Source organism: Macaca nemestrina, chromosome 15 (assembly GCF_043159975.1).
Source record: "Macaca nemestrina isolate mMacNem1 chromosome 15, mMacNem.hap1, whole genome shotgun sequence".
Lineage (NCBI taxonomy): Eukaryota > Metazoa > Chordata > Mammalia > Primates > Cercopithecidae > Macaca > Macaca nemestrina.
In genome coordinates, this window is record NC_092139.1 from 105,513,288 (window position 1) to 105,540,869 (window position 27,582).

At 46.1% G+C, this 27,582-nt stretch overlaps 1 protein-coding gene across 2 annotated transcripts in view; it reads left to right on the forward strand.

Annotated features, from left to right (window-relative positions):
• Positions 1 to 27,582, forward strand: part of LOC105464466 (eukaryotic translation initiation factor 3 subunit L) — a 42,045-nt gene that overhangs the window by 698 nt on the left and 13,765 nt on the right. The window contains exons 2-9 of one of the 2 annotated variants that reach the window (XM_011712414.2): positions 277 to 325; positions 1,834 to 2,044; positions 6,273 to 6,352; positions 9,652 to 9,713; positions 14,508 to 14,577; positions 14,815 to 14,888; positions 22,607 to 22,778; positions 26,835 to 26,989. In XM_011712414.2, coding sequence (XP_011710716.2) covers positions 277 to 325; positions 1,834 to 2,044; positions 6,273 to 6,352; positions 9,652 to 9,713; positions 14,508 to 14,577; positions 14,815 to 14,888; positions 22,607 to 22,778; positions 26,835 to 26,989 — 873 coding nt within the window. Of the gene's footprint in view, positions 1 to 276; positions 326 to 1,833; positions 2,045 to 6,272; positions 6,353 to 9,651; positions 9,714 to 14,507; positions 14,578 to 14,814; positions 14,889 to 22,606; positions 22,779 to 26,834; positions 26,990 to 27,582 lie in introns of those variants that run through there. The other variant, XM_071080554.1, reaches the window with a different exon arrangement.

Genomic DNA, 27,582 nt, shown 5'->3' on the forward strand with positions numbered 1-27,582 from the left:
GGCGCCCGCCACCTCGCCCGGCTAGTTTTTTTGTATTTCTTAATAGAGACGGGGTTTCACCGTGTTAGCCAGGATGGTTTCGATCTCCTGACCTCGTGATCCGCCCGTCTCGGCCTCCCAAAGTGCTGGGATTACAGGCTTGAGCCACCGCGCCCGGCCAGGCACAGTGTCTTATCCGCCTCTGTGTCCTTAGCTCTCTGCTTGGCATCTAGACTCTAGGATGAGCGTTTTGAATTCACGAGTTGGCGACTTTCCTGACTGTCTCTTTCCTTCTAGGCGGCTTATGACCCCTACGCTTATCCGGGCGACTATGATATGCACACAGGTGAGACCACGGCTTAGGCTGGCTGAGTACTCGTAGGGATCAGTTCCTTTGGAATGTCTTAGAACCAGCTCTGACAGGCACCTGTTAAAAATTACTCTTTGGTGGTCCAGGTTTGGAGTCAGTCATTACCTGCTGGTGCGTGGGGTTGTATAAAGCCTAATAAACCAGGCTTTTTATCATAGTCCACCTCAGTCTTGGAAGAGAAGGATTACTTACCGGGCTATGGTTTTCGTGTGTAAACTATTAGCCAAAGAAGAAAACCTTTTTTTTTTTTTGAGATGGAGTCTCCCTCTTTCCTCCCCGGGGCTGGAGTGTAGTGATGCGATCTCTGCTCATTGCAACCTCCGCCTCCCGGATTCAAGCAGTTCTCTTGTCTCAGCCTCCCAAGTAGCTAGGATTACAGGCACCCACCACCATTCCCGGCTAATTTTTTACTTTTTTTTTTAGTAGAGACGAGATTTCGCCGTGTTGTCCAGACTAGTCTCAAACTCCTGACCTCAGGTGATCCACCCGCCCCAGCCTCCCAAAGTGCTGGGATTACAGGCGTGAGCCACTGCACCTGGCCCAAAGAAGAAAATCTTGGTGTGAAAAATTTAATTCAAACCAAGCCCAGATGAAATCTTTTGGGAGGTTTCCTGAAATGTTATAGTGACTGGACTTAGTAGTCAGTGTTATCCATTGTTCTAAGTACGTTGTATGCAATATTTTGTTTAATTCTTACAGCGGTTCTGTACATTACTGTTGTCTCCTAAAGAAGAGAAAATAGGCCGGGCGTGGTGGCTCACGCCTGTCATCTCAGCACTTTGGGAGGCGGAGATGAGCAGATCACGAGGTCAGGAGATCTAGACCATCCTGGCTAACACGGTGAAACCCCGTCTCTACTAAAAATACAAAAAAAAAAAAAAATTACCCGGACATGGTGGCAGACGCCTGTAGTCTCAGCTACTCAGGAGGCTGAGGCAGGAGAATGGCTTGAACCCAGGAGGCGGGGACTTGCAGTGAGCGGAGATTATGCCACTGCACTCCAGCCTGGGGGACAAAGTGAGACTGTCTCAAAAAAACAAAAAAAGAAGAGAAAATATAGCACAGAGATTTAATACTAACTTGCCACAAGTCATATATTTAGGAGGTGACAGTTATTCATTCAAGAAATATTAAATACCTGTTACCACTTACATTCCAACAGTCTTGCCTCTCTCCCCTCTAACTCATACTTTTCTAGGCCCTGAGGGTACATCTGAGTACAAGACAGACAAGATTCCGACTTCCTAGACTTGGGAGAAGGGTGCAAAACAGATAATAAGTGAAAAATAACTTTAAGTCGTGGTAATATTTTTGAAGAAACAGGGACAATGAGATTGGGAGTGACTTGAGATGTTTGTATCTCTGAGTGTTCAAAAGCGAATTTTACTCAGACCTGAGTTTAGTTTCTGGGGCGGTCTTGCCATTTTGTTCTATCATGTATGTGGGTTTGAAAGCACTCTGTGTTTGTTTTATCCAACCTCCAGGAGATCCAAAGCAGGACCTTGCTTATGAACGTCAGTATGAACAGCAAACCTATCAGGTGATCCCTGAGGTGATCAAAAACTTCATCCAGTATTTCCACAAAACTGTCTCAGATTTGATTGACCAGAAAGTGTATGAGCTACAGGCCAGTCGTGTCTCCAGCGATGTCATTGACCAGAAGGTGTATGAGATCCAGGACATCTATGAGAACAGGTATGGACTACTGGCTGAAAGGCCCTCTTTCTGGGTGGGACTGGCCTGGTATTACAGTTCCTACAAATGGGGCGAGCACTTTGTAAACAGTGCTTGGGGGGGTGGTCTTTGTGAGTCCTTGTGGCTAGGGACATTTTATTTTGTTAGACTTTATTTTATTTATGTGTGTGTGTGTGATTTTTTAAGACGGAGTGTCATATGTTGCCCAGGCTGGAGTGCAGTGGCAAGATCTCGGCTCACTGCTACGTCTGCCTCCCGGGTTCAAGTGATTCTCCAGCCTCAACTTCCCGAGTAGCTGGGACTACAGGCATGTGCCACCACGCCTAGCTACTTTTTTTTGTATTTTTAGTAGAGAGAGAATTTCATCATGTTGGCCAGGCTGGTGTCAAACTCCTGACCTGAAGTGATCCACCCACCTCAGCCTCCCAAAGCGCTGAGATTACAGGTGTGAGCCACCGCGCCTGGCCTTATTTTTGTACTTTTAGTAGAGACAGGGTTTCATCATGTTGGCCGGGCTGGTTTTGAACTTCTGACCTCAAGTGATGCACCCCCTTCGGCCTCCCAAAGTGCTAGGATTACAAGCGTGAGCCACCATACCCGGCCTGTTGGACTTTATATCCTCAGAAATTTGTACAAAGCCTAAAATAATATCACTATTAACAATCGTAATAATAGTGATTAGCGTTTATTTTATTTATTTATTTTTTTTGAGATGGAGTCTCGCACTGATGCCCAGGCTGGAGTGCAGTGGCTTGATCTCAGCTCACTACAAGCTCCGCCTCCCGGGTTCTCACCGTTCTCCTGCCTCAGCCTCCCGAGTAGCTAGGACTACAGGCACCTGCCACCACGTCCGGCTAATTTTTTGTATTTTTAGTAGAGATGGGGTTTCACCGTGTTAGCAAGGGTAGTCTTGATCTCCTGACCTTGTGATCCGCCTGCCTCGGCCTCCCAAAGTGCTGGTGTTACAGGCGTGAGCCACCGTGCCCGGCCGATTAGCATTTATTTTTATTACCAGGATAGATCTGTCAATGTTCACTGTGTTCTTCCTGTTTTTTTACTCATTTACCCTTCACAGTAACCCCATGAAGTAGGAGTTTTTCTCATTTTACAGATGAGGAGACAGCACAGAAATAAGTCATGTAGCTAGTTTAATGGACGTGCTGAGATTTGAACCTGCAGTGTCTGGTACCAGAGCCTAATTTCTAAACTCTGCTATGCAGCCCTTCAATGCATATCAGAGCAAGCTGAACTCTGCAGGTTTTGAGGGGCCGCCATTGTGTAATGGGCATTAGAGATAGGATAGATCAGTCGAAGCTGGGATAGTCAGGAGTGACTTCACCAAGGAAATAGAATTTAAGCAAGTCAGAAGGATGGGGGAGAGAAAGCAAATCGCCAAAGGCCTATTGGATCAATGAATAGGATCTCTGACATATGTTTTCTTTTTTTGTTGTTTTGAAAGAGCTGATTGTAGTTGAAAAGCAAAGGAAACCTCGGACATTGCATGGTTTTAGGCTTCACCCTTGCCACTGTTCTGAGCCTAAGTTCTACTTGGTGTGGACCCCAAGGTCCTTCCCACCCCTGCCACCCATTAGGTTGAGCTGAGAGATCAGCCAGGGGGAAGAGTCACTTACGACTGAGAAGAATTGTTCTGGGGGTTCGTTAGTAAGCAGGAGAGAGAAAGGGAGAAAACCTTGTTCAGAGGTTGAACACCTCCAGCCAAAGAAGGTGTGGCTTCGAGGTCTCTCACCACTAGCAAATGGATCCAAGTCATGCGGCACCAAAAGAGATTAGCAGCCGAAGGTGTTCAAGTGACACAACATCAAAACATGCCACCAATGATGAATCCGTATCTGCACAGGTCTCCAGCAGCCTCGGTTCTTGCCTCCTCACAAGAAGGAATTTGACTGAGGGGCACAAGGCAGAAGAAGAGAGGGAGGCAAGTTTGAGAGCAGGAGTGAAAGTTTATTAAAAAGCTTTAGAACAGGAATGAAAGAAAGGAAAGGACAGGTGGAAGAGGGCCAGGTGGGTAACCTGAAAGGCAAGTGTGCTGACGTGTGTTTCTTTATTCCCCAGGTCTTTTCTGATTAGAAGCATATAAACCAGTGCCTACAAAACTTAGCTGGGGCATAGTGGCGCATGCCTGTAGTCCCAGCTGGTTGGGAGACTGAGGTGGGAGGATTGCTTGAACCTGGGGGGTCGAGACTGCAGTGAGCTGGTGTGAGGCTGCAGTGAGCTGCGCAATAGAGCGAGACCCTCTCTGAAAATAAAATTTAAAAATGGACCAGTGATGTTGGATAGAAATATAGCTAGACATGAATGTAATTTTAATTTTTCAGCCAAGTGAAGTGGAGATTTATTTAAAATATTATTTCTGTATGTAATCAGTATTTAAAAATTAAGGGGATATTTGCCCTTTTTTTCTTTATACTAAGTTTCCTAAATCCAGTGTGTATCAGAAATACTTGATTCATACTTAGATTTCATAGAGTTTGTGACTGGAAAAGTAGATTCAAATACTAAAGTAATTCCGAATAGACCTAAGAGTTTTCCAATAACTGAGTTAAGTGTTGGTTTTTAAACTTAAATGACAACTAACTGAAATATAAGTTTAACTCTTTGCTTATGTAGTAGCCACATGTAGCTAGTGGCTACTGCATTGGGCAGTGCCGGCAGATACAGATGATAGCTGAAACCAAGCATCTTGTGAGTCTTTCTTTAGGAGAATGTAGTGAAGAAATGCTGGTGCCTTCGAAAGTATGTTTCTTTAGGGATGGGTGGGCAGGCAAAGAAAGGATCTAGTAAAGGAAGCAGAAAGAAAAGTGAAAAGTAGATAGTAAATTGGCAGAGAAATGTCACAGGAACCAAAAAGTCTGCAGAAGAAACTTTGAGGAAGAGAGTATCACCAAATGTTTTAGTGAGGTCCAGATGAGAAAAAAGCCAGTTGAATTTGGTAACTTGGAGGGCCTTGGTAACCTTAGCAAGGTCAATGTCAATTGAGTGACAGAAGCAACAACCAGAGAGCAGTGAGGTGAGAAAGGGGAATTGATAAGTATGGGGACACAAAGGGCCATTTAGAAGCTTTGCGTTTTGTTTCTGTGTTTTTTTTTTTTTTTTTTTTTTTTTTTTTTTTTGAGATGGGGTTTCTCTTTTGTTGCCCAGTCTAGAGTGCAATGGCACAATCTCAGCTCACTGCAACCTCCGCCTCCTGGCTCCAAGCGATTCTGCTGTCTCAGCCTCCCAGCTAGTTGGGGTTATAGGCGTGCACCACCATGCCTGGCTAATTTTGTATTTTTAGTGGAGACGGGGCTTCACCATGTTGATCAGGCTGGTCTTGAACTCCTAACCTCAAGTGATCCACCCGCCTCAGCCTCCCAGTGTTGGGATTACAGGTGTGAGCCAGCGTGCCTGGCCTGTTTCAGTATTTCTTTTCTGTTCTATTTCTGTGTTTCTCCCCAACCCCCATCCCGTAGAGACAGAGCCTTCCCATATTGTCCAGGCTTGTCTTGAATTCCTGGGTTCAAGCGATCCCCCTATACTGGCCTCCCAAAGTGATGAGATTGCAGGCGTGAGCCATCATGCCTGGCCTGTTCGGTGTTTTTTAGGGGAACTTGAGCATGTTTATATGTTGGACTAAAAGAGCCAGAGAAGCAGGAGGGGTGGGGCTTGAGGAGTTTGGAGGAAATTATTAATAGCTGCTGAGGGGATCAGGAGAAGAAAATTAAACAACCTGTTGCAGGTTTGTCAAGTAGCAGTGTTTGGATTGGATAGGCAGCAGTGTTTAAATTGGATGCTGTAGGTCTGTTGTGGCCTTGGACTGCAGCAGATTGATTTGCTTCTGTACTGATTTGCTTCTGTGTTTGGAGATGTTTGGATGTGCTCCAGGAGATGGAAACGCTATGTGTTGAAGAATGGTGGCCAGAAACGTAGTTCTCATGTCAGGAAACAGCAAGCAGTTAAATATGGCTATAGTTAAAGATACAGAGGCAGGAGATTATCCTGAAAAGCTTAATGGGTCCCTAACTGATACAAAAATATTATTTTCTTGTGTTGAGAAAGATTGAAGTGTGGAGTTGGGTTAAGGACAGTTATGGACTTGAAGGGCTCTGGCCTCAGCTCTGTTTATTTGATATCTTCCCCTTTCTAAGCCTGGGTCTTCCTCTGTAAAATGTTAGGATTGGCATTCTCCAGTCCTTTTGGAATTTTAGAGATTTTTTTGCTTAATTTTTAGCTGGACCAAACTGACTGAAAGATTCTTCAAGAATACACCTTGGCCCGAGGCTGAAGCCATTGCTCCACAGGTTGGCAATGGTAGGTGTGAGCTCTTTATATCTTGTACACTGAGTGGTGTCCAGTGGCCGAGAGTCATTAGACAGAACGCCCAAGAGGGTCTCTGTCTGTTTAGCTCACCGTTTTGTATCCCCCGTGCTTGGTATATAGTAGGGCCTTAGTAAAATAACTTGTTGAAGGCTGGATGATTTAAGAGGGGACAGAGATCTCTCATATGTGGTGAAATTTAGATCTTTGTACTGACTTGTTTCTATTTCCCTCTGTAATTTGGGGGTCATTACAGTCACTCTGGAATAAGCTCTCTAGCCTCCCACCTTACACTTTTTTAGATTCTGTCCTTTATATATGGATGAGGTAGGCAAATCCAACTTCATGATTTTGCTTGTGGATACTCAGCTACCCTAGCACCATTTTTTTTTTTTTTAGATGCAGTCTCGCTCTGTCACCCAGGCTGAAGTGCAGTGGCGCAGTCTCGGCTCACTGCAACCTCTGCCTACCGGGTTTAAGCGATTCTCCTGGGTTCAAGCAATTCTCCTACCTCAGCCTCCTGAGTAGCTGGAATTACAGGCTCCCGCCACCATGCCCAGCTAATTTTTGTATTTTTAGTAGAGACGGGGTTTTACCATGTTGGCCAGGCTGGTCTCGAACTCCTGACGTCAGGCAATCCACCCACCTCAGCCTCCCAAAGTGCTGGGACTATAGGCATGAACCACTGCACCCGGCCTGCCCAGCTAATTTTTAAAAATTTTTTGTAGATGTGGGGTCACACCTTTGTTGACCTGGCTGATCTTGAACTCCTGACCTCAAGTGATCTTCCCAGAGTTCTGAGATTACAGGCATGAGCCACTGTGCCCAGCCACATTGTCTTGATTATTGTGTTTTTGTTTTTTTTTTTTGTTTGTTTGTTTTTGTTTTTTTTTTTTTTGAGACGGAGTCTGGCTCTGTCGCCCGGGCTGGAGTGCAGTGGCCGGATCTCAGCTCACTGCAAGCTCCGCCCCCCGGGTTTACGCCATTCTCCTGCCTCAGCCTCCCGAGTAGCTGGGACTACAGGCGCCCGCCGCCTCGCCCGGCTAGTTTTTTTGTATTTTTTTAGTAGAGACGGGGTTTCACCGTGTTTGCCAGGATGGTCTCGATCTCCTGACCTCGTGATCCGCCCGTCTCGGCCTCCCAAAGTGCTGGGATTACAGGCTTGAGCCACCGCGCCCGGCGATTATTGTGTTTTTGTAGTAAGTTTTGAAATTGGGAATTGTAAGTCCCCCAACTTTGTTCTTTTTTTTTTTTTTTTTCCAAGATTGTTTTGACTATTCTGGGTCTCTTGAATTTCCTTATTAATTTTAGGACGGACTTGTCAATTTCTGCAAAGCAGCCAGCTGGGATTTTGAGAGGAATTGCCTAGAATCTGAAGATCACTTTGGGGACTATTGCCGTCCTAACAGTATTAAGTCCTCCAGGCCAGGCGCGGTGGCTCACGCCTGTAATCCCAGCACTTTGGGAGGCTGAGGTGGGTGGATCACGAGGTCAGGAGATGGAGACCATCCTGGCTAACATGGTGAAACCCCGTCTCTACTAAAAATATTAAAAAATTACCTGGGTGTGGTCACGGGCACCTGTAATCCCAGCTACTCGGGAGGCAGAGCTTGCAGTGAGCCGAGACTGGGCCACTGCACTCCAGCCTGGGCAATAGAGCAAGACTCCATCCCCCCCAAAAAATACACGAAACACAAAAAAAACAGTATTAAGTCCTCCAGTCCATGGATATGGGATGTCTTTGGTTTATTTAGGTCTTTGGTTGCGTTCACCAATGTTTTGTGTTTTCAGTGTACAAGTCTCTCATTTTGTTTTTTGAACGTTTTTTGAACACTTACTCCTTTTTTTTTTTTTTTTCTCCCTAAGACAGAGTTAGGAAGTCTCGCTGTGTCACTCAGGCTGGAGTGCAGTGACGCGATCTCTGCTCACTGCAACCTCTGCCACCTGGGCTCAAGCAATTCTCCTGCCTCAGCCTCCTGAGTAGCTGGGATTACAGGCGCCTGGCTAATTTTTATATTTTTAGTAGAGATGGTGTTTCACCATGTTGGCCAGGCTGGTTTTGAACTCCTGACCTCAAATGATCCACCGCCTCAGCCTCCCAAAGTGCTGGGATCACAGGCATGAACCACCATGCCTGGCCTGAACATTTACCCTTAATTGACTAAACACAGAATGAGTTCAAAACTCATTCTGTGGCTGGGTGTTGTGGCTCATGGCTATAATTCTGGCACTTTGGGAAGCTGAGGTGGGAGGGTTACTTGAGGCAGGGAGATTGAGACCAGCCTGAGCGACATAGGGAGACCCCCTTCTCTACAAAAAAAATTTTTTTTTGAGACGGAGTCTCACTCTGTTGCCCAGGCTGGAGTGCAGTGGCCGGATCTCAGCTCACTGCAAGTTCCGCCTCCTGGGTTTACGCCATTCTGCCTCGGCCTCCCAAGTAGCTGGGACTACAGGCGCCTGCCACCACGCCCAGCCAGTTTTTTTGTATTTTTTTAGTAGAGATGGGGTTTCACCATGTTAGCCAGGATGGTCTCAATCTCCTGACCTTGTGATCCGCCCGTCTCGGCCTCCCAAAGTGCTGGGATTACAGGCTTGAGCCACCGTGCCCGGCCTAAAAAGAAAAATTTTTTTTTGAAAAATTATCCAGGCATGGTGGCACATGCCTGTAGTCCCACCTACTCGGGAGGCTGAGGTGGAAGGATCACTTGAGCCCTAGAGGTCAAGGCTGCAGTGAGCCATGATAATACCATTGCACTCCAACCTTGGCAACAGAGCAAGACTCTGTCTTCAAACAAACAACATTCTGAAATTAATATTTTCTTTCTTCCTTTCTTCTTTCTTTTTTTTTTTTTTTTTTTTGACACACGGGTCTCACTATGTTGCCCAGGCTGGAGTGTACTGTGATCATGGCTGACTGCAACCTCTGCCTCCTGGGCTCAAGCGATCCTCCCACTTTAGCCTGCCGGGTAGCTGGGACTGTGGGTGCGCACTACCACGCTCTTCTAATTACTCCTGTGGGCTGGTTTATTTATGCACTTGGATGGCAGAAGTCTCTAAATGGAGAAGGGAAATAGATCTGAATGAGATCTTAATTTCATCGACGGAGATTGAGATTGATGGAGTCAAATGAGAAGTGGATTTTCTCATTGCATGTATTCTTGGGGCATATGCATAGCAATTTAGATGTTGTTTAGTCTTCAAAATTACCTTTATTCCTCCCCACCAAAGAGCTAAAGCTGCCAGGATACCCCAGTTTTATGGATAGTGAAGTACCCCTCTGCCATCTCTTTCAGATGCTGTCTTCCTGATATTATACAAAGAATTATACTACAGGCACATATATGCCAAAGTCAGTGTAAGTATTTAAGTGTCGCAGTGTTTTTGTTTTTTTAACTCTGTGCTATTTTTGTCCCTAGAACACAGTCATTTGTTTATATTGGTTCAGTGTCTAGGCGTGATTGGCCTGTTTTTGAGTTTTCTCTTAAGAAATGGTGGAAGGAACAGTTTAACCCAGAAAGCTGTTCCAGACACACCAACCTATATAACCTATGCATTCTTTTAAATTTATCTGTCCCGCCGGGCGCGGTGGCTCAAGCCTGTAATCCCAGCACTTTGGGAGGCCGAGACGGGCGGATCACAAGGTCAGGAGATAGAGACCATCCTGGCTAACATGGTGAAACCCCGTCTCTACTAAAAAAATACAAAAAACTAGCCGGGCGAGGTGGTGGACGCCTGTAGTCCCAGCTACTCGGGAGGCTGAGGCAGGAGAATGGCGTGAACCCGGGAGGTGGAGCTTGCAGTGAGCTGAGATCCGGCCACTGCACTCCAGCTTGGGTGACAGAGTGAGACTCCGTCTCAAAAAAAAAAAAAAAAAAAAAAAAATTTATCTGTCCCTACAATTCTCCTGGACTGGGCAATCACCCATGCACTGGTTATAGGCTGCCATCCTCATAGGGTATTTCCAGGCACCTGCTGCTGCTTCTGCTTGGGGTTCTTTTTCCCTTCAGAGCACTGAGCCTCCGTTTCTCTGAAATGTACATAACACTGTCACTGTATGCCAAGCACAATGCTAGGCAGTTAGCACACATCTTCACATATCTCATTCTACTATCAGTCGTGCAAAGTTGGCACCTGAGGTGCCAAGAGGTTACTTTTTCTCAAATTCATCCAGCTAGTAAGTGACAAAACTCCTTGACTCTAGACCAGCTTGTTATAACATCAGTGTTCTACACATTATCCCAACTTTGGGCACTTGCTAGATTCTGTTCTTCCTGACTTCTAAATTATAGAGTGCCTAAAGTTTCTTTCTTTTCTTTTTTTTTTTTTTTTTTTTTTTTTTTTTTTGAGACGGAGTCTCGCTCTGTCGCCCAGGCTGGAGTGCAGTGGCCGGATCTCAGCTCACTGCAAGCTCCGCCTCCCGGGTTTACGCCATTCTCCTGCCTCAGCCTCCCGAGTAGCTGGGACTACAGGCGCCCGCCACCTCGCCCGGCTAGTTTTTTGTATTTTTTAGTAGAGATGGGGTTTCACCGTGCTAGCCAGGATGGTCTCGATCTCCTGACCTCGTGATCCACCCGTCTCGGCCTCCCAAAGTGCTGGGATTACAGGCTTGAGCTACCGCGCCCGGCCTCTTTCTTTTCTTTTTTTTGAAACAGAGTCTCTCGCTCTGTCGCCCAGGCTGGAGTGCAGTGGCGCAATCTCAGCTCACCGCAAGCTCCGCCTCCCAGGTTTACGCCATTCTCCTGCCTTAGCCTCCTGAGTAGCTGGGACTACAGGTGCCCGCTACCATGCCTGGCTGATTTTTTTTGCATTTTTAGTAGTAGAGACGGGGTTTCACCGTGTTAGCTACGATGGTCTCCATCTCCTGACCTCGAGTTCTGCCCGCCTCAGCCTCCCAAAGTGTTGGGATTACAGGCATGAGCCACTGAGCCCGGCCTAGAGTGCCTAAAGTTTCTTAAAATGCCATCTGTACTATTTAAGGCCAGGCATGGTGGCTTGGGGAGGCTGAGGGCATATCACCTGAGGTCAGGAGTTTGAGACCAGCCTGGCCAACATGGAGAAACCCTGTCTCTACTAAAAATATAAAAATACAGAAATCAGCTGGGTGTGGTGGCAGGTGCCTGTAATCCCAGCTACTTGGGAGGCTGAGGCAGGAGAATCGCTTGAACCCGGGAAGCGGAGGTTGCAGTGAGCCAAGATTGTACCACTGCACTCCAGCCTGGGTGACAGAGCGAGATTTTGTCACAAAAAAAAAAAATGCCATCTGTGTTATTTATATGCACCAATGACTTAATCTCTATCTTTAGCCTCAGTTGCCCCACTGAAGTCCAGACTTGTATATTCAACTGTCAACATCTGCACTTGGCTGAGAGTCATCTCAAGCTTAACACATCTAAAACTGAATTCTTACTTTCCCTCTAGTTTTTCCCATGGTAATCATCTCAATAAACGCTACCATTAATTACCCAGTTAATTGGACTAAAAACCTTGGCATTATTTTTGACTTTTTCTGACATGAAATCCAGCAAATCCTGTTCAGTTCTGTCTTCAACATACTTCTTTTTGTTGTTTTGTTTTATTTTGTTTTGTTTTTGAGATGGAGTCTTGCTTTGTCGTCTAGGCTGGAGTGCAGTGGCATAATCTCGGCTCACTGCAACCTCTGCCTCCTGGGCTCAAGCGATTCTCCTGCCTCAGCCTCCCAAGTAACTGGGATTACAGGCATGCGCCACCACGCCTGGCTAATTTTTGTATTTTTAGTAGAGATGGGGTTTCGCTTGTTGCCCAGGCTGGTCTTGAACTCCTGACCTCAGGTAATCCGCCCACCTCGGCTTCCCAAAGTGCTAGGATTACAGGCGTGAGCCACTGCACCTGGCCTTCAACTTCTTGAATCAGCCACTTTTCACTGCCACACTGCTGCTCACTTAGTTCAAGTCATTATCATCTCTTCCCTGAATTATTGCAGGAGCTGCTTACCTGGTGTCAGTTTCCACTCTTGGCTGTTTATGCTCAACATAATAACCAGCATGATCCTTTTGCTACATGTTTTCATCAGGTCACTCCCTCCCAATCCTACCATGACTTCCCAGCACATTTACTAATTCCAGGTTTTAGCCCTGTTTCCCTTCTCAGTCATTTCCTGAAACTTCCCCTCCCTCCCTGGGCTCCTGGCAATATTTTGTGGCACTTCAGAGTACTTATCTCTTATACATTGTTATTATCTGTTTATTTAGGGGAGGGAGTTTCCTCATCTACTAGAAGGTTAACTCCACCGGGTATGCACGTTGTCTTGTTCACTAATGTAACCAGTACCTAGAAGAATAATGTCTGATCATAATGGTGTTAATTGAGCATGTGTGTGCTTGCATGCATATGTAAATGAAGGAAATTGGCACCAGGATCTCCACCTAAGGAGGTCCTAGTTTCTCACAGTTACCCCTCTTCTTGAGGATCACTTGATAGGGCTAGAACTCCTGCCTTGGCCGCAGGAGCCACTGTCAGTAGTGGTAGGTGGAAAAGTGCTTGCTGCCAGAGTAAGGGGCCTTGTCTTTCTGGCATCCCAGTGGGATCTCTGACTACTTTATCTGATAGAAAGTAAAGATACCTGGCTGGGCGCGGTGACTCACGCCTGTAATCCCAGAATTTTGGGAGGCAGAGGTGAGTGGATCACAAGGTCAGGAGTTTGAGACCAGCCTGACTGATATGGTGAAACCCCGTATCTACTAAAAATACAAAAATTAGCCAGGTGTGGTGGGGCGTGCCTGTAGTCCCAGCTACTCGGGAGGCTGAGACAGAGGAATCGCTTGACCCGGGGAGGTGGAGGTTGCAGTGAGCTGAGATCGCAGCACTGCACTCCAGCCTGGGCTACAGAGCAAGACTCTGTCTCAAAAACAAAAAAGAGTAAAGATTCCTACTGCCATTGATGCTGAAGTTCAGGTGCTTTGTGGATATGCTAAGAGTCTAGCCATTATGTGTACATTGCTTTTTTGGGAACACCATGACACCATAGCCCATGGTATAGCTGCTTTTACCACCTCTAATCTCTCTGTTCAGTCTGTAGATGAAGATTCAGCAGAAGTTTTTTGATGCTATAATCTTTTTATTAGGTACCAGGGCTCCCACATAAATGTCCAGTTTTAAGCCCCTGGGGAGTAGTTTTTCATTGAATATGCTTAGATTGTGCTTAATGTATTAAGCACCTTACATAATTTTTTTAAAACATAGATGGGGTCTTGCCATGTTTCCCAGGCTGGTCTCAAACTCCTGGGTTCCGGTGATCTGCTCACCTCAGCCTCCCAAAGTGCTGAGATTATAGGCGTGAGCCACTGCACCCAGCTATATAATCTTACTTAATTGTGACTAGTCAACAATCTTTTGCCCACATTTTACAGAGAGATTAAATACCTTGTGAGAACCCCACAGTTAATAAGAGGTGGGACTGACTCCAAAGTTGTTTCTTCTCCATCACAAATACATTGTTCATGGTATGGTTCCCCAGCTCAGAAGCCATCAGTGGTTCTCAGATGCAAGCAACATAAAGGGTCAGCCACCTTCTCTGTGGAGGGTCAGATAATAAATATTTTACGCTCGCAGGCCATGATGGTTTCTGTCAAATCTGTTCAGCTATGTCTTTGTAGCAGTTATAACCAATATGTAATGAGTGGGCATGGCTGTGTTCCAGTAAATCTTCTTTATTTACAAAACAGGTGGTGGAATAGACTTGCAGGCCCCCTGACCTGGATTCTTGTTTGGCATTGGAAGACTGCTACATTCCTGGCCCATAGTCCAGTGATGCCCGGTGCAGCATTATCTTCTCTAACTCACGAGCCTTTAGGTGCCACAATTTAACTTCTTCACCTTTGCTAGTGTGGTTTTTTCCTGAAACAGTTCTCCTTCTCTCTGCTTTGCCAGATCATCATGCCTGCTCTGAGGGTCATTTAAGGTCTGTTGCTGTAGAACCTAACCTCATGTTGCAGTATTCAGTGCCTCGAATGCTATAGGACTTTGTCTTCCCTCTCACTTGTGTATTCACATACTACCAAGGAGAGGACTGATACCAATTCTAATGTATTTGTTCACAGCTATCACAGTATACCATGGGTAAAACACATTAAAATTAAATATCTGTATCTTGATATCTCTGTTTTCTTTACAGGGGGGACCTTCCTTGGAGCAGAGGTTTGAATCCTATTACAACTACTGCAATCTCTTCAACTACATTCTTAGTGAGTCTGAGATTTGGCCAAGGGGTTGTGTGTGGTTATGATGAGGTTCAGCATTGGCCTCCAGCTTTTTTTTTTTTTGTTTTTTTTTTTTAAGCAGGATCTCAATGTGTAGGTGGGAAAAGGGGAGGTCTTGTGATTCATGGTCCTTTTCAGAGAGAAATTACAAAGTATTCTGCAGCCTATGGAATGGGCAGAGTCATTGCTTTGAATCTGACTTTTCTGTGATCTCCTGCACAGATGCCGATGGTCCTGCTCCTCTTGAACTACCCAACCAGTGGCTCTGGGATATCATCGATGAGTTCATCTACCAGGTATCTGGTCAGCCTTAGCCTAATTTGAAATAACTGGTCCATGCCAGGAATAGCTATTACTATTGTTTTTGTAAAAAAGCTGCATGGTGTAAAAATATCCCCATTATAGTATAAAATACCCCATGGCAGTAGACTCCAGTTTCCTTTGGCTTTCTGAAGAGAAAGTGAAGCCTAAGCTCTCCAGATAGGAAGCTGGAAGTCGGTAAGTTCAGCTCCTGACGGTCATCAGGCTCTTACTTGACCTTGTTAGGTGGTCTGGCTGGAAGAACACAGGCTTCACAGGCTTTGGAGCCAGGTGGAAGTGGATTCTAACCTGAGTGCTGCCACCTGCTGGTAGCTCTGTAACCATCCCTCTGTAACACCCAGGGATGTGCTATTTAAACTCAGAGCCTCACTTTCTTTTTTTTCTTTTTTTTTTGAGATGGAGTCTCGCTCCATCACCCAGGCTGGGGTGCAGTGGCTGGATCTCGGCTCACTGCAAGTTCTGCCTCCCGGGTTCACGCCATTCTCCTGCCTCAGCCTCCCGAGTAGCTGGGACTACAGGCGCCCGCCACCTCGCCCGGCTAGTTTTTTGTATTTTTAGTAGAGACGGGGTTTCACCGTGTTAGCCAGGATGGTCTCGATCTCCTGACCTCGTGATCCGCCCGTCTCGGCCTCCCAAAGTGCTGGGATTACAGGTGTGAACCACCGCGCCCGGCTGCCTCACTTTCTTTACCCACACAATGGAATTTTTTTTTTTTTTTTTTAAGAGGATCTCATTCTGTTGCTCAGGCTAGAGTGCAGTGGTGTGATAATAGCTTACTGCAGCCTAGAACTCCTGGGCTCAAGTGATTTTCCCACCTCAGCCACCTGAGTAGCTGCCACTACAAGGCCCGGATATTTATATTACTGTAGAGATGAGAGTCTTGCTGTGTTGCCCATGCTGGTCTTGAACTCCTGGCCTCAAGTGAGTCTCTTGATTTGGCCTCCCAAAGTGAGCCACCATGCCCCAGCCGTCTATATCTTGATTGTGGTGGTGGTTACTTAAGTGTATGCTTGATCAGAATACAATAGAACATTTTCATCACAATGAGAATATCACCTGCCTCAGGAGTTACTGTTCAAGGTCGACTAAGAACTGTGCCAAATGCAAATAAAGGACAGCAGCTGTGTGGCCTGGGGGTGAAAGTTCAGATTTTTGCTGTTTAGTGGCCTTTTTTTTTTTTTTTCTTTCGAGATGGAGTCTCGCTCTATTACCCAGGCTGGAATACAGTGGCGTGATCCTGGCTCACTGCAACCTCTGCCTCGTGGGTTCAAAGGATTCTCTTGTCTCGGCCTCCCAAGTAGCTGGGATTACAAGCACCCACCACCATGCCTGGCTAATTTTTGTATTTTTAGTAGAGTCGGGGTTTCCCCATGTTGGCCAGGCTGGTCTTGAACTCCTGACCTCAGATGATCCACCGTCCTCGGCCTCCCAAAGTGCTGGGATTACAGGAGTGAGCCACCGCGCCTGGTTTACTGGCCCATTTTAAAATGGTAACATGTTCTGTTGTGGGCACATTACTTAACCACACTGTGCATTGGTTTCCCCATCTTTAAAACAGGAATTGCTGTGAATGTTACTGAGATACTACGTATAAAGTGCTTAGGATAGTGCCTGTCACAGAATAATTAATACATGTTGCTTGTTCATTGTGATGATGTTCAATGCCATCATTATTCTTTTCCATCTTATTTAGCCCAGTCCTTCTATTTAAAAATACAAACTACAAGGTTGCTCACAACTGTAATCCCAGCATTTTTGGGGCCAAGGCAGTAGGATCTCTTCAGTTCTGGAGTTCGAGAAATAGAGACTACAAAACATAAAATAGACTGGGCGTGGTGGCTCACGCCTGTAATCCCAACGCTTTGGGAGGCCTAGGCGGGCGGATCACGAGGTCTGAGATGGAGACCATCCTGGCCACGATGGTGAAACACCATCTCTACTAAAATACAAAAAATCAGCCGGGCATGGTGGTATGCGCCTGTAGTCCTAGCTACCCATGAGGCTGAGACAGGGGAATCACTTAAACCCAGGAGGCGGAGATTGCTGTGAGCTGAAATCTTGCCACTGCACTCCAGCCTGGCTACAGAGTGAGACCCCGTCTCAAAAAAAAAAAAAAAAAGTATGTCATTTGACAAAATAAAATTCTTTTCCCCCTTTGTGCTCTGTCTATAGCTCTAACTGGTTATTTCAGGGTAAATTGGTATCTTAATAAAGATGTTACTGGAACTCCATGAACCAGGGAGACATTGGGTATACAAAGTGCTGAAGTGTTAGGAGTGGTGAGCTGAGAAACCTTCATAGTGCTCCTTGAGAAAGAGGCTTCCTGCTCAAGATTAAGCTTCAGTGCCTTTTATAGCAAAGACCACAAACTGCACTGGCCTTGTTTGCCCTCTGGCTCCTTGGCTTGTGACATCCTCTTATTTGGAATACTTATAGATGAATAGCAGTCCTTTTGACTTAGAGCAAATGAAGAAGGATCATCCGTGCTGATTTTCTTTATCCCTCTTAAGATAATCATAATTCCCTGGGCTTAGCCGGTGTTCTCGTTAAGGGGCTTACGGTGCTTTCTAACAAAGACTGTCCAGTGAGGGTCAGTGAGTGCCTGGTGTATTTCCTCCTGGCCAGGTAGATGCCACATGGGGTAGGTGGCTCTTACTCACCACTCTCTTTCATTGGTTTTTGTTTTTTCAAACTACAGATATAGTGAAAGTGCCTGCCTTCCTTGCTTTTGCAGAGGTATCAATTACTGTCTGGAAGGAAAGGCACCTTGTTGATGTCTCTCAGGCATTTACGTAAACATGACTATATAAAGAGAGATCGCCTCAAAAATGGTTACGTACTCTATTGTGCTATTTGTTGTGACTTGTTAACACTTAAACCATGTTTTCATAGACCTGACTTGTTCTTTTACTGCAGTATGCGTGCTGTGGGTATACCATGCCTCCGATGATGAACGTTTGGGTTGTCAGTTTCCACAGTTACAGACAGTGAATCAATGAATATCCATATATATGTTATACGTAGGCAAATTTTTTTTTTTTTTTTTTGAGACGGAGTCTTGCTCTGTCACCCAGGCTGGAGTGCAGTGGCCGGATCTCAGCTCACTGCAAGCTCCGCCTCCCGGGTTTACGCCGTTCTCCTGCCTCAGCCTCCCGAGTAGCTGGGACTACAGGCGCCCGCCACCTCGCCCGGCTAGTTTTTTTGTATTTTTTAGTAGAGACGGGGTTTCACCGTGTTAGCCGGGATCGTCTCTCGATCTCCTGGCCTCGTGATCCGCCCGTCTCGGCCTCCCAAAGTGCTGGGATTACAGGCTTGAGCCACCGCACCCGGCCATACGTAGGCAAATTTTTAGGGATCACTACCTAGAAGTAGAATTGTGGCTTGAACGATACTTACTTTTTAAGTTTTTTAAAGTCAGCTTACTGAGGTGTAGTTTTTTTCTTTATTTAAGTAAAGATGAGCCACCAGCTCGTGCCTGTTAATCCCAGCACTTTGGGAGGCCGAGGCAGGCAGATCATGAGGTCAGGAGTTCGAGACCAGCCTGACTAACATGGTGAAACCGCTGTCTTTACTAAAAATACAAAAAAATTAGCCGGGGATGGTGACGAGTACCTGTAATCCCAGCTACTCAAGAGGCTGAGACAGGAGAATTGCTTGAAACCGGGAGGCGGAGGTTGCAGTGAGCTGAGATTGTACCACTGCTTTCTAGCCTGGGCGATAAAGTGAGACTCCGTCTCAAAAAAAAAAAAAAAAAAAAACAGGTGTGAACCACCATGCCCAACCATGAGGCCATGAGGTGTAGTTTATACAATAAAGTGTACCAGTTATCAGTGTACAGTTGATGAGATTTGACAAATGTGTACAGTGCCACAATCAAGATAAAGAACATTTCAATCAGTTTGAATTATAATAAATAGTAATATATTGCCCCACCAATGGGCTGTATCAAATTATGCTACTACCAGCGGTGTTTGAGAGCAACTGTTGGTTTTTCTGTTTGTTTGTTTAAGAGATAGGGGTCTTGGCCGGGCGCGGTGGCTCAAGCCTGTAATCCCAGCACTTTGGGAGGCCGAGACGGGCGGATCACGAGGTCAGGAGATCGAGACTATCCTGGCTAACATGGTGAAACCCCATCTCTACTAAAAAATACAAAAAAAACTAGCCGGGCAAAGTGGCGGGCGCCTGTGGTCCCAGCTACTCGGGAGGCTGAGGCAGGAGAATGGCGTAAACCCGGGAGGCGGAGCTTGCAGTGAGCTGAGATCCGGCCACTGCACTCCAGCCTGGGCGACAGAGCCAGACTCAGTCTCAAAAAAAAAAAAAAAGAGATAGGGGTCTTGCCTTTATGGTCCAGGGTGGAGTGCAGTGGTGTGATCACAGCTCATTGCAGCCTTGACCTCCTGGGCTCAAGCAGTCCTCCCACCTTAGCCTCCTGAGTAGCTGTGACTACAGGTGCACCCAGCTGATTTTTAATTTGTTGCAGAGATGGGGTCTTGAACTCCTGGGATCAAGCAGTTCTCCCTCTTCAGCCTCCAAAAGTGCTGGGGTTATAGACATGAGCCACCACACCTAGGCAAGAGCAACTGTTTTCTATAGTGGATATTATCAGTCTGTCTAATTTTTGTCAGTTCAGTGGGAAAGAAATGATAATTCATACTTTTCTGGCCGGGCACAGTGGCTCATGCCTGTAATCCCAGCACTCTGGGAGGCCGAGGTGGCAGATCACTTGAGGCCAGGGGTTCGAGACCATCCTGGCCAACATGGTGAATCCCCGTCTCTACTAAAAATACAAAAACTAGCTGGATGTGATGGCGCATGCCTGTACTCCCAGCTCTCCAGGGGCTGAGGGGCGAGAATCACTTGAACCTGAGAGGTGGAGGTTGCAATGAGCCAATATCACACCACTGCACTCCACCCTGGGCAATAGAGTGAGACCCCTTCTCAAAAATGAAAAAAAAAATCGGCCAAGGCGGGTGGATCACGAGGTCAAGAGATCGAGACCATCCTAGCTAACACAATGAAACCCCATCTCTACTAAAAATACAAAAAAAAGTTAGCTGGGCATGGTGGTGGGCGCCTGTAGTCCCAGCTACTTGGGAGGCTGAGGCAGGAGAATGGCGTGAACCCAGGAGGCGGAGCTTGCAGTGAGCCAAGATCGTGCCACTGCATTCTAGCCTGGGTGACAGAGCAAGACTCCGTCTCAAAAAAAAAAAAAAAAAAAAATCATACTTTTCTGATAGCTCATGTTAATCATCAATTTTGTTTTCTTTGAAGTAATCATCACTTTTTTTTTTTTTTTTTTTTTTTTTTTTTTTTGAGACGGAGTCTCACGCTGTTGCCCAGGCTGGAGTGCAGTGGCGCGATCTCGGCTCACTGCAAGCTCCGCCTCCTGGGTTCCCGCCATTCTCCTGCCTCAGCCTCCTGAGTAGCTAGGACTACAGGCGCCCGCCACCGCGCCCGGCTAATTTTTTGTATTTTTAGTAGAGACAGGGTTTCACTGTGGTCTCGATCTCCTGACCTTGTGATCCGCCCGCCTCGGCCTCCCAAAGTGCTGGGATTACAGGCTTGAGCCACCGCGCCCGGCCCACTTTTCTATTTGATTACTTTTTTTATTGCATTATGAGAATTCTTTGTGGGATTTTTTTTGTTTTTTGAGACAGAGTCTTTTTCACCCAGGCTGGAGTGCAGTGGCACGATCTCTGCTCACTGCAATCTCCACCTCCTGTGTTCAAGCGATTTTCCTGCCTCAGTCTCCCGAGTAGCTGGATTATAGGTGTGTAGCACCATGCCCCGCTAATTTTTTTTTTTTTTTTGGATTTTTTGTAGAGATGGGGTTTCACCATGTTGGCCAGGCTGGTTTTGAACTCCTGACCTCAAGTGATCTGCCCATGTCGGCCTCCCAAAGTGCTTGGATCACAGGCGTAAGCGCCATCACACCCAGCCTGAGAATTCTTTATATATTCTGGATATTCTTTTTTTTTTTTCTCCTGAGACAGAGTCTTGCTCTGTCACCCAGGCTGGAGTGCAGTGGCACGATCTCAGCTCACTGCAACCTCCGCCTCCCAGGTTCAAGCAATTCTCCTGCCTCAGCCTCCTGAGTAGCTGGGATTACAGGCACGTGCCACCATGCCTGGCTATTTTTGTTGTTGTGTTTTGTGGTGGTTTTTTTTTTGTTTTTTTTTTTGAGACGGAGGTTTGCTCTTGTTGCCTAGGCTGCAGTACAATGGTACGATCTCGGCTCACCACAACCTCCACCTCTGAGGTTCAAGTGATTCACCTGCCTCAGCCTCCCGAGTAGCTGGGATTACAGGCATGTATCACCACACCTGGCTAATTTTGTATTTTTAGTATAGACGGGATTTCTCCATGTTGGTCAGGCTGGGGTCGAACCCTGGACCTCAGGTAATCCACCTGCATCAGCCTCCCAAAGTGCTGGGATTACAGGCGTGAGCCCCCGCACCCAGCCTATTTTTGTATTTTTAGTAGAGACGGGGTTTCACCAAGTTGGCCAAGCTGGTCTCAAACTCTTGATCTCGTGATCCGTCCACCTCAGCTTCTCAAAGTGCTGGGGTTATAGGCGTGAGCCACTGTGCTTGGCATATTCTTTGTTTTTGTATTATAAGATTAGCAATTTTTTGTCCCACACTCTAGAATAAGATAATTTTTTGTGTTTTGAGACAGAGTTTTACTCTGTCACCCACACTGGAATGCAGTGGCACAACCTCACCTCATTGCACCCTCTGCCTCCTGGGCTCAGACAATGCCCCCACCTCAGCCTCCTTATTAGTGGAGACTACAGGCGCCTGCCACCATTCCTGGCTAATTCATTTGTATTTTTTATAGCGTTGGGGTTTTGCCATGTTTCCCAGGCTGGTCTTGAGCTCCTGTACTCAAGTGATCTGCCTACCTCAGCTTCCCAAAGTGCTAGGATTACAGGGGTGAGCCACTGATCCTTGCTGGAATAGTTGAAGAACAGTCTTAGAGCTTCTAAGACCTAGGTTTTAGGTCTGTGATTTCCAAACCTGATGCACACCAGATTCAACCAGAGAACTTAAAAAAATTGAGTAGGCAGGTCTGTTGTGTTCCATCTATGTGACTGATGGAGCCAGGCCAGCAGTGCTTCCAGGTTCTACTTCTGTCCCAAACGGATTCCTGTGGCCTGTCTTCTCTGTGTTCCTTGTTCTTGGCCATATGACTCTGGTTGAGAGTGGTAGAGAGGACATAGTCTGGGAACTGATGGTCAGCTGTGGTAGGGAAGGCTCACATGTGCAGATACCTACTACCACATCACCGCTCATAACCCAGGCCGTGCCATGGTCTAGCTGCATCTGAATAGATGGTACAAGAGCCCCTGGGGTGTTTCTGGTGACCAGCTCAACTGCATTGTGAGGCCCAGAGATAGGAAGTGACTTTAGGTTGTGTTTGACTCCAGATTGGATGTTTTTACCACAGACTACCTCTAATCCTAGAGATTTTTACTTCACTGTGTAGTAACATTCAGTAATGAACAACATTCACAGCTTAGTCAAAGATGGCTTTGAAAAACAGTGTACAGAATGGTTTAGAATGAGAAGTGGATGTCTCAATCACCTCGCCCCGTCCAGAGCCAGAGCATTGCCTCGTTTTCAGCATTGTGCACATGGACGATCACTTTGGGCTTATACCACTACAGCATATTTCCTTTATTCCTCAACAGTTTCAGTCATTCAGTCAGTACCGCTGTAAGACTGCCAAGAAGTCAGAGGAGGAGATTGACTTTCTTCGTTCCAATCCCAAAATCTGGAATGTTCACAGTGTCCTCAATGTCCTTCATTCCCTGGTAGACAAATCCAACATCAACCGACAGTTGGAGGTATACACAAGCGGAGGTGAGTGCAGCAGGCCGACAGCTGCGGCCTGCGAATTTCCAGCTGCTTGCCGTCTGTTCTAAATGAATAGAATCTTGCAAGTAAAGCAGATGAGTCACCATGTCTTAGATGGTGGTCTGTTGACTCTTTGTAGGTGCTCGAGTACAAACAGTAGCAGAGTATTCATGCTGGGGGCTCTGGGGCTTGGGAGTCCGTTGGCCAACACACTGAACCAGCATGTTGAGATTTACGTTTATAAACACTTCTACTGTGTCTCCAGTGCTTTTGTTCAGATAAGCACTTCTCACATGTGTTGGTGTCAGAGCCACTTTACCCTGTTAAAATATTGAGAACCACAAAATGTATCTATACTTTAAAAAAATTTTTTTTTTTTTTTTAAGTGAAGAGTGGCATTTTTGCCGGTCTCTCTGTCTGGCTTCATACAAGTTAGCTGGCTTCTCATTTCTCCTTCTGCATTCAATCTGTTGCAGTGTAATCTTTTGTTTGATTAGAAAGAAAATCTGACCCAGGCACTGTGGCTCACACCTGTAATCCTAGCACTTTGGGAGGCTTAGGCAGAAAGATCGCTTGAGCCCAGGAGCTTGAGATCAGCCTGGGCAATATAGTGAGACTTTGTCTCAAAAAAAGTGTTTAAATTGGCCGAGCATGGTGGGCGGGGTGCCCCTGGAGGCCCAGCTACTTGGGAGACTGAGGTCGGGGGATTGCTTGAGCCCAGGAAGCAAAGGTTGCAGTGAACTGAGATCACACCACTGTACTCTAGCCTGGGCGACAGAGCGAGAGGTTATCTGGAAAAAAAGAAAGAAAGAAAGAAAGAAAATCTGGCTTCACGCAGATATAGAAAGGAAGGAGTTTTTTGTTGTTTGTTTTTGAGACAGGGTCTCGCTGTGTCACCCAGTCTGGTCTTGGACTCCTTGGCTCAAGCAATCCTGCCTTGGCCTCCCAAAAGTGCCAGGCTTATTGGAGAGGATTTTCTTTGATACTACACCATGTAGTAGTATGTATAGGTTGAATATTCCTGATTTGAAAATTTGAAGTCTGAAATGCTCCGAAATCTGACTTTTTGAGCACGCACATGACGCCGTAACTGGAAAATTCTACCCCCAAGCCCATGTGACCAGTTGCAGTCAGAACTTTATTTCACGCACAAAAGTTATTTAAAAGATTATAATAAAATTACTTTCAGGCTGTGTGTATAAGACATATATGAAAAATAATTGAATTTTATGTTCAGATTTGAATCCTATCCTTAAGATACCTCATTAGGGCCAGGTGCCATGACTCACGCCTATAATCCTAGCACTTTGGGAGGCCGAGGCGGGCAGATCACCTGAGGTCAGGAGTTCAAGACCATCCCGGCCGACATGGTGAAACCTCATCTCTACTAAAAATACAAAAAATTAGCCGGGCTTGGTGGTGGGCACCTATAATCCCATCTACTTGGGAAGCTGAGACAGGAGAATCATTTGAACCAGGGAGGCAGAGGTTGCAGTGAGCCGAGATGGCACCACTGCACTCCAGCTTGGGCAACAGAGTGAGACTCCGTCTCAAAAAAAAAAAAAAAGATATATCATTAGATGTATGCGGATATTAAAAGTTGCAAAATCCAGAACACTTCTGGTCACAAGCATTTATAGAAGTATACTCACTCTGGCCGGGCGCGGTGGCTCAAGCCTGTAATCCCAGCACTCTGGGAGGCCGAGGCGGGCGGATCACGAGGTCAGGAGATCGAGACCATCCTGGCTAACACGGTGAAACCCCGTCTCTACTAAAAAAAATACAAAAAAAAAAAACTAGCCGGGCGAGGTGGCGGGCGCCTGTAGTCCCAGCTATTCGGGAGGCTGAGGCAGGAGAATGGCGTAAACCCGGGAGGCGGAGCTTGCAGTGAGCTGAGATCCGGCCACTGCACTCCAGCCCGGGCGACAGAGCGAGACTCCGTCTCAAAAAAAAAAAAAAAAAAGAAGTATACTCACCCTGTACTTTGAAATAACCATTGGTAGTTTCATACAGATTAGGTGCAGTGAGGAATCTGAAACTGTATTAGTGAATTTTTCTTTTGTTATATTAACATTATTGGTCACTCTTGTAATTTGAATGAGTTCCTTACATCCATGTGTGACTTTTTTTTTCCTGAAACAGAATCTACTCTGTTACTCAGGCAGAGTGCAGTGTCATGATCTTAACTCACTGCAACCTCTGCCTCCGGGTTCAAGCAATTCTCCTGTTTCAGCCTCCCAGGATATAGAAAGGAAGGATTACAGGCACGCACCACCACACCCAGCTGATTTTTGTATTTTCAGTAGAACAGAGTTTGACCATGTTGGCCAGGCTGCTCTTGAACCCCCGAGCTCAAGTGATCTGCCTGCTTCGGCCTCCCAAAGTGCTGGGGTTACAGGCGTGAGTCACTGTGCCTGGCCATGTGTGATTTTTTAAAAAAAATTGGTTCACTGAGTTATAAAGATCTTCCAAATGTTAACCCATTTTATTACATTTTTTTTAAAAAGTCACATTTGTTACTTTTGCCACTGATATCAGGTAAGCATTTATTCGTCAGCTACAGAGCTTGTAGTGGCAGATACAAGTTTTACAAAATTCCATTTTTGCTTAATAGCTTGAATTTTTATTTATTTTGAGATGGGGTCTCACTCTGTCACCCAGGCTGAAGTGCGGTGGCAAAATCATGGCTCACTGCATCCTCGACCTCCTGGGCTCAAGTGATCCTCCTACCTCAACCTCCTGAGTAGCTAGGACCACAGATGTGCACCTATTCCTGGCTGTTTTTTTGGTTTTTTTTTTTAATAGAAACATGGTCTCACTTTGTTGCCCAGGCCGATCTTGAACTCATGGGATTTCACGTGTGAGCCACTGTGCCCAACCTTTGAATTGTTTTATTGGTAGCAAACACTGTCAGTTCTTTTCTTTGAGGTGTGACAGGTTTACTTCATTTTTGTGAAAATGTGTGCCCTTTTCCCCCTTTTTTTTTTTTTTTTTTTTTTTTTTTGAGGCAGAGTCTTGCTCTGTAGCCCAGGCTTGAGTGCAGTGGCACAATCTCTGCCTACTGCAACCTCCGCGTCCCGGGTTCAAGCAATTCTCCTGCCTCAGCCTCCCCAATAGCTGGGACTACAGGTGCACACCATCACACCCGGCTAATTTTTGTATTTTTAGTAGAGACGGGGTTCACCATGTTGGGCAGGCTGGGCTTAAACTCCTGACCTCAAGTGATAACGCCCACCTCGGCCTCCCAAAGTGCTGGGATTACAGGCATGAGCTGCGCTCAGCTGTGTATCAGTTGTTCTTTCAAGTAAAAATGATACTCCATGAAAAAAGGATTTTCTTCCCTTTTTTTTGTCTTTTTTTAAGAACAGAGTCTCTCTGTTACCCAGGCCAAAATGCAGCAGCACTTCCATAGATCTGTGTCTCAAAACAAACAAATAACAACAACAAAAACTGATACAAACTCTGGTTATTCAGATATGGTACCTGGGCTCAAGCAAATCCTCCCACCTCAGCCTCCCAAGTAGCTGGGATTACAGGTCCAAGCCACCATGCCTGGCTAAGGACTAGTTCTTTTAGTGCAAATGCATGGCAAGGAACAATACAGTGACTATCGGTACAATTTTGTGTCGCTACCTGATTTATGCTTAAGTTAACAGTAATTTTACCCAACATAGCGTTTGCATCATGTAAAATTCAACTTAGTGGGAAGGGCAAGTAGCATCTTAGTGTTGTTATTAGGAAAATAGCTTTGACCTCATGTGCGTTCTGAAAGGAGGAGTGTGCATGGATGTATTTTACTGATGAGAGGGGCCTTTTCATGTGTTGGGACCAAAAAAAAATAAGCAGACTGAACTGCCACCCTGTAAGCAAATATTGGTAAATTTAAGATTAGCATAAGATTGGTTTTGCTGTTTCTTGGTATTCCTTTGAAGTTATTCCCAATTGAGGGAAGCTTTCAAGGCTGGCAGTAGGTGAGATGCCTACTGAGTAACAATCAGAGGTCAGGTATACATGCCTTTACCTGCCTCCTATCAGAGTATTCACGGTGTCTCTCTTTTTCAGGTGACCCCGAGAGTGTGGCTGGGGAGTATGGGCGGCACTCCCTCTACAAAATGCTTGGTTACTTCAGCCTGGTGGGGCTCCTCCGCCTGCACTCCCTGTTAGGAGATTACTACCAGGCTATCAAGGTGCTGGAGAACATCGAACTGAACAAGAAGGTGATGCCTGTTGCCTCTGGCCCTTCTTGCCAGAGCCAGAATATGTATTTCTAGAGAACCACTCTGATCTCTTAGGACAAATTTCCAGGAGAGGAAAGAGGACTCTTCCCTCAGGCCATTGAAAGTTGAGACTAAAACTGGGCAAACAGCTGTGGTAAAAAGCTGGACCTGGACGATTTTGATAGTTAATGACAGTTTTTTATTCTCTTTTCAAAATGGAGTGATCATGGCAGCTTGCTCTGTCGCCAGGCTGGAGTGCAGTGGCGCATCTCGACTCACTGCAACCTCCTTCTCCTGGGTTCAAGCAATTCCCCTGCCTCAGCCTCCTGAGTAGCTGGGACTACAGGCATGCGCCACCATGCCCAGCTAATTTTTTTTTTTAATTTTATTTTAGTAGAGATGGGGTTTCACCGTGTTGGCCAGGATGGTCTCAATCTCCTGACCTCATGATCCACCCACCTTGACCTCCCGAAGTGCTGGGATTACAGGTGTGAGCCACTGCACCTGGCCCATGGCAGTTCTTTACTCTTCACGTTTTGCTAAAGGATTGAGAAGGCCAGATGCAGTGGCTTACGCCTGTAATCCCAGCACTT